The sequence below is a fragment of the Lagenorhynchus albirostris genome, chromosome 6 (genome assembly GCF_949774975.1).
Source record: "Lagenorhynchus albirostris chromosome 6, mLagAlb1.1, whole genome shotgun sequence".
Lineage (NCBI taxonomy): Eukaryota > Metazoa > Chordata > Mammalia > Artiodactyla > Delphinidae > Lagenorhynchus > Lagenorhynchus albirostris.
This window is the reverse complement of record NC_083100.1, coordinates 34,419,302-34,426,248: the sequence shown is the minus strand read 5'-3', so window position 1 is coordinate 34,426,248 and position 6,947 is coordinate 34,419,302. Positions and strand designations below refer to the sequence as shown.

General features: G+C 38.6%; 1 protein-coding gene across 1 annotated transcript; it reads left to right on the top strand.

The window, feature by feature from the left end:
- Positions 1-5,289: 5,289 nt before the first annotated feature.
- LOC132521695 (peptidyl-prolyl cis-trans isomerase FKBP1A-like) lies at positions 5,290-6,411 on the top strand. The gene is given in 2 exon segments (XM_060151358.1): positions 5,290-5,637; positions 5,640-6,411. Coding segments are annotated over 2 exon segments (318 nt in total). The 5' UTR covers positions 5,290-5,420; the 3' UTR covers positions 5,741-6,411.
- Positions 6,412-6,947: the final 536 nt, after the last annotated feature.

Genomic DNA, 6,947 nt, shown 5'->3' with positions numbered 1-6,947 from the left:
CAAGAAGTAAAGTTTTCGTTATATTTTAATTTGAAAATTATTGCCTGAATACCTTAGGAGTTGCAAAGCATACAAATGACTGTCATCTTAGCTGTTGCCATTACTTGAACTAGAACCAATTAAATGTGATACTCGTTCTTAAAATGACCAAAGTACATTTGAGAGTAATGCTAATTATGTGTCTGCTAGCCTCATGAATAAGCACTGTAGATGATTATTAAAAGGGTTATTAGCCCTTTTCTGTATGTTGGCCAAGTTCATAGTAAAGTAACAAAACCTAAGATGGCATAGCTAGTAAGTTCTAGAGTTAGATTTGAATCCAGGTTGGACTCCACAGCCCATAGTTACCACTAAATTATGTTACCTATCATGTTGTATCTGATAACTACTATAAGATGCCATAAAATTATCATTTTGGATCTTTTCTCAGCGCTACTTTCTAATTACGCTTGAAGTAAACAGTAGGGATTTAAAAAAATCTAAAATATGGCATGTAATATTTTATGACAAAGGAAATAATGAATACAGTCATTTTACTGTATACTTGTACTTTGAAGGGAACTCTGTTTTGATACACCTAATGAAACAGATTTAGACATTTTTTTAAAGTAACAGGACTTTGGAGAGACAAGTTGGCACAGAAAATGTGTACAAAGACAAACCATGGAAAGAATAAGAATTTATCCAAGTGGGCAATGACTATGATGGAAGAAACAAATTAGAAGAAAATAAAAAAGGAAAAGAAGGGGTTGTAGGATTATGGACCTGATGAAAGCAGCAGAGAAAAGCAGAACTTGCACAATAGGATGTATTTACAATCATCCACTCGCTGCTTCAATCAAATATAGACCTTAATGATACTGTGAAAAGGAAGGTACTTTACATTGGGTTTTAACACAGTCAGTCTACATATTAACATAAATTTGTTTAAGTTTGGAGAGAGAGGTCATTGGCAAGGCTTGCTTGGTTAGGGACTAGATAAAACTATTCCAGTAGAAATAAATTGGGTCTTACCCTTCATTCTTCTCTTTCTCTTCCCTATCACTGATCATATTTGTCATTTTTCTTTTTAAAAATTTGGGTATCAGAGACTAGACAGACATTTTCTAACACGGTGGTTCCCCAAATGGGATACACACAACTCGTGGGATGTGCGAGACTATGCATTGATGTGAGAAGAGAATAAACTTAAACATATTTATTTTCATGTTTAATAAAAATGAATTCAATTTTGCTAATGTTTAACGTACAGACAGTGGGGTTTCCCCTTATTTGGTGGCTACCAAGTGATCACATAGAATTGGTGGTAACTAAGGTATCCTGAGGGGAAAGTGGGAGTTCTGCCCTCCAAAGGGGAGAACAAAGGGACTTTTCAGTGGATTGCTACAGATTGTACTTTATATGTACTTGGTTCTTGGAATGTATTATCTACTAGTTTTACTAAACTAAACTTCATGGAGTGAGTAAGTGCCTTAAAAAGATTTTTTACAAAGAAGCTGCTAATAGTGATATGCATGAACAAGCAAACAAGAAGAAAATAAGTTATGAACTCTTCATCAGTAACATTACCAGGTAAATTACAATGAGCTAACCGTGAAGAAAAAGTCAACCAAAAAAAAAAAAGATCAAAATATGGATTGGACCCACTGTTAGTACAATAAACCTTGCCCTAAGAGTATATAAATCTGATATATTAACTAATGATGGCATGTAGTCCTTTTTTTAAAATATGTATTTATTTATTTGGCTACTCGGGTCTTAGCTGAGGCACGCAGGATCTTCGTTATCACGTGTGGGATGTTTGTTGCAGCATGCGGGATCTTTACTTGTGGCATGTGGAATCTTTAGTTGCTGGCATGCTGGCTCTTAGTTGTGGCATGTGGAATCTAGTTCCCTGACCAGGAATCGAACTCAGGCCCCCTGCATTGGGAGTGCGGAGTCTTAACCTCTGGACCACCAGGGAAGTCCCCATGTAGTCTTCATGATTAGGAAAACATTTAAAATTATGTTTGACAAAAATTACTAAAATTGGGGACTTCCCTGGTGGTCCAGCTGTTAAGGCTCTGTGCTTCCACTGCAGGGGGCCTGGGTTCCATCCCTGGTCTGAGAACTAAGATCCCACATACCGAGCGGTAAGGCCAAAAAAATTACTAAAATTGACTGTAGTGATGGTACACATATCTGTGAATATAATAATAACCACTGAATTAAACACTTAAAAAATTGTGTTTAATCTTTGTGTTACCCTAATTTCTATACTTGTGTATTCTTAATGTCGATGATAGTAGTTACATATTACATATAAAATGTTAAGACAAAGACGGGGATTTAATGTACTTTCTCCTCAGAGTATTCAGCTGTCATTAAAAAATAGCATTCAGAGGACTCATCAGATTTTTAAATTTTTTTTATGTATAGTTTATTATATAAAACCCGGGTAGTTTAGCAACAAAAATTAAATGTTATTTCATGATGGCCTCTCACTCAGTTGGCAACATGAGTTTCAAAATTTGATATAATCCTCATGGATCCTCAGAATCTCTAGAATTTCAAGTTATTCAAATTAAACAGCTATACTATTGAGAGTAGAATCGTCCACTTGTGTCCTAATTTGCCTCAATATCAGTTAGCAGAGAGAAATGGTGTGGTTTTTTTGCTTTCGTTTTTATTTTTGTTTGGGGTCAGAAAATCAGCTTCAGGAACTCAGAAACTAGACCACACAATGGAAATTGCATTGCCTGCCAATAATTATATTAAAAAGGATCTATTGCAGAGTGTTATTTTAACACATATGTTATATATAAAATATATATTATATACTTTATTTTTATATAGTATTACATTTATCATATATTATAAATATAATATTCAAAATGTTTAACTCATTAAATTATTAAATGCCATATATTGTATTAGATTGAATTAACTTTGACACATATAACAATTTAAAACTGGCTTTAGCTGTTTAAAAACAACAACAAAATTCCTTGTCTCAAGGTCTGTATATTTTTCTGTTGAATCTCACATAAAAAAAATTAAAAAAAAAAAACTCTTGAAATGTGGCCCCAAGTTACAAAACTACGTAAAAAGGATTGCTAAAGACTTACGTTTCTGGAAATCCATTGCAAAATAAGAACATTAAGTACATTTAAGATGTAAATCAGATTTTGTGCCTTTTGGAAAAGTCATGTATTTTCATTTTGTGTTTTAAAACTGAAAGAATAATTCTTAATAATGTTCCAAAGAGTGCCCTGCAAAGCAAATTATGACTAGAAAGAAATATTTTACGTTTAGATTTTTACCAGAGTATTTGTACATTATTAATTAAATCTCATTATAAATAAAGCATTTAATACCCCATGCAAATGTTCCACCTACTTTAATTTTAATTGCTCAGATCCCAAACTGAATTTGGAAATAATAACAGCATTTAACTTGCCTTTTCCTGCTGACTTGATAATTAACCAAACATCTTTCTAAATGTACTTATTTTAAATACATTGGTCAGACATTTTTACTTATTGTAGAAGAGCAAAGGGATTTTTAAAAAATCTTTACATTACACATTTGAATGAATGACACAATTAAGTGAATGTTTTGTGATTATAGCTCTTCTTGTGTTATATGTATGATATATTTTATTTCATTTATTCTCTATTGCTACAAAATTTCCTGGGAAATACTGCTCAGGGACATAGTACTGAAGGCCAACTTTGTGGTTCACAGTAACCATGGCAATAGCTGTCCTAAAAATAAAGAGTCCCTGTATCAGCACAGATGGAATCATCTTACTGAGGAAGAATCAGGTTCACAGGCAGTGGTATCACCTGGACCTGGGAATCCCATGTGATAGTAACATGAGGGTTTAATGCAGATAGAAAAGTTTAAAATTAGATCTTATATTTAGACCAGGATTTCTAGTGAAACATAATTAAAAATTAAAACCGTATCTGTAGATGCTGTATAAGTTCCAACAAGGAAACATGTCACAATTCATGTATTTAACAATACAGGGAGACTTCCCTGGTGGTCCAGTGGGTAAGACTCCGCACTCCCAATGCAGGGGGCCCGGGTTCAATCCCTGGTCAGGGAACTAGATCCCACATGCATGCCGCAACTAAAGATCTCGCATGCCACAACTAAACATGCCGCAACGAAGATCCCGCGTGCTGCAAGTAAGACCTGGCACAGCCAAAATAAATATAACAAATAAATAAATAAATATTTAAAAAAATACAGAGATTAAACTCAAGGTATTAATTCCTTCATTCATGGCTTATAAATGCTCCCTTATATTTGGCCTGGGTTTATCAGCAATTATAGTTCTAATAAATCAGTTTCTACATTTATAAGTAAATGAAAGAAATTTTTACAGCCTTAAACCCTAAACATATTTCTATTATAGCACTAATCATAATGTGTCTTAATTATTCACTCAGTGTCTGACTCCCTCATTAAATCATGGCCTTCTTGAAGATAGGGACTGTACCTTTGTGATAGGTGTTTAGGCAGTGTCTGTTGAATGAATGAATTCAAAATTAAAGATCTAGGGCTTCCCTGGTGGCACAGTGGTTAAGAATCCGCCTGCCAATTCAGGGGACATGGGTTCCAGCCCTGGTCCAGGAAGATCGCACGTGCCAGGGAGAAACTAAGCCCGTGCGCCACAGCTACTGAGCCTGTGCTCTAGAGCCCATGGGCTACAGCTACTGAGCCTGCGCGCCATAATTACTGAAGCCCACGTGCCTAGAGCCTGAGCTCTGCAACAAGAGAAGCCACTGCAATGAGAAGCCCGCGCATCACAACAAAGAGTAGGCCCCACTCGCTGCAACTAGAGAAAGCAACGAAGACCCAACGCAGTCAAAAATAAATGAATAAAATAAATAAATGTATTAAAAAAGTTTATATTAAGAAAACAAAATTAGAGATCTAAATATACAAGTGAGGTAATAGAGATGATTAGTCACAGATTAACACCTTATCTATGAATCAATAAAGGGTTAGTGGGAATGAAGGATTGGAGAGGGTCACATATTTTCCAATGTCTAAGAGGCTTCATTGGTTCCAATTGCCTACAAGAAAACAGATCACTTACAAAAGGCCTGTGATGGTAACCTGGGCACATTTTCCAGGACTGGGAGGCATTTCCCCAATCCCTTGGCGAGGATGTTAGAACTGAGCTAAGCCTAAACTTTCTGACACATGCTATGTAACCTTCCCCTACTTGCTGATGAGTTGGTAATAAAAATACTAACCATCAGAGGTCAAGACTAATTTCTGGCAGCCGTTCCGCGGAGGGACGAGGCACAGCCGCGGAACCGCCGCCAGATTCGCTCTCTGTCCACGCCGCCTGTCGCGCCGGCCGTCGCGCCGCCCGCCCGCCCACCAGCCCCGCATCCGCCGCCGCCGCCGCCGCCACCGCCATGGGAGTGCAGGTGGAGACCATCTCCCCCGGAGACGGGCGCACCTTCCCGAAGCGCGGCCAGACCTGCGTGGTACACTACACCGGGATGCTTGAAGATGGAAAGAAATTCGATTCCTCCCGGGACAGAAACAAGCCCTTTAAGTTTGTGCTGGGTAAGCAGGAGGTGATCCGAGGCTGGGAAGGGGTTGCCCAGATGAGCGTGGGTCAGAGAGCCAAGCTATCTCCCCAGACTATGCCTATGGCGCCACTGGGCACCCAGGCATCATCCCACCAAATGCCACTCTCGTCTTTGATGTGGAGCTTCTAAAACTGGAATGACAGGAATGGCGTCCTCCCTGATCTCCCCATTCTTGGATGTGCCATGGAAGGATCCGGCGCCTCCAGATGCGCACAGCGAATCCGTAGGGAGCTTTTCCTGATGTTCCACTACACTCTTCGTATAAACATCTTCCCTGACTGAATGTGTTCTGTCACCGGCTTTGCTCTTCCCCTTTCTCCTCGTGTGTGTGTTGACCTGAACTATATGCCATAAACCTCAAGTTACCCATTTTAGTTTGTTTTCGTTTTGGGGTGAAGATTGAGTTTCAGTCCTTTGGATCTAGGTTTCCAGTTAAGTACTAGTCAAGTATTAACAGCACAAATAATGGGTTAACTTTAGAATAGGAATTGGTGTTGGGGGGAGTGCAAGAATCTTTATTTTATTTTATTTTTGGATGAAAGTTTTATCTATTATATATTAAACATTTTTGCTGCTGCGCTGCAAAGCCATAGCAGATTTGAGGCGCTTTTGAGGGCCGAATTATTCTCCAAGTTGAGAGATGTCCTCGGGTTGAATTAAAAGCCCTACCCAAAACTAAAGTGGGAAGGGGAGAGCCTTTGCCTCCACTGTCCCACCCCCACCCTCCCCTTAACCCTCTGCCTTTTGAAAGCAGATCATTTTCACTGAGATGTTGGACACTACAGGTGTGTGTCACCGGGCCAGCAGGGACCTCTGAAGCCTTCTTCATGACCTGGCTTTTTTTTTTTTTCCATCCTGTGGTTTTTCTAATGGATATTTAGGACTTTTGTAATCTCATAGCTATCCAGACTCCACTTCCTAAATTTTAAGAACTTTAATCGAAAGTTAAATTGAAGGTGCTGTTTGTAGACACTTAACACCCATGAAAGCCCAGTCATCATGACAAATCCTTGAGTGTCGTCTTAAGAAAATGATGCTGGTCATCACAGCTTCAGCATCTCCTGTTTTTTGACGCTCAGCTCCCCCTGCTGATCTCAGAGTTTCCTGGCTTCTCCTTCCTCCCTCTCACCCTCTGCTGTCCTGTGTAGTGATTTGGTGGGAGAAATTGCTGCCTACTCGCCCACCCCTACCCCACCCCCTGCACTACATATGAGTTTCAAGTTTTATTATTGCAATAAAAGTGCTTTATGCTGGCTTTTCTCAAAAAAAAAAGACTACTTTCTGCCAAATGCAACCAACCAATTACCCTATGGCTGTTGCTTGCAATAAATATTTCTCATTCAATAC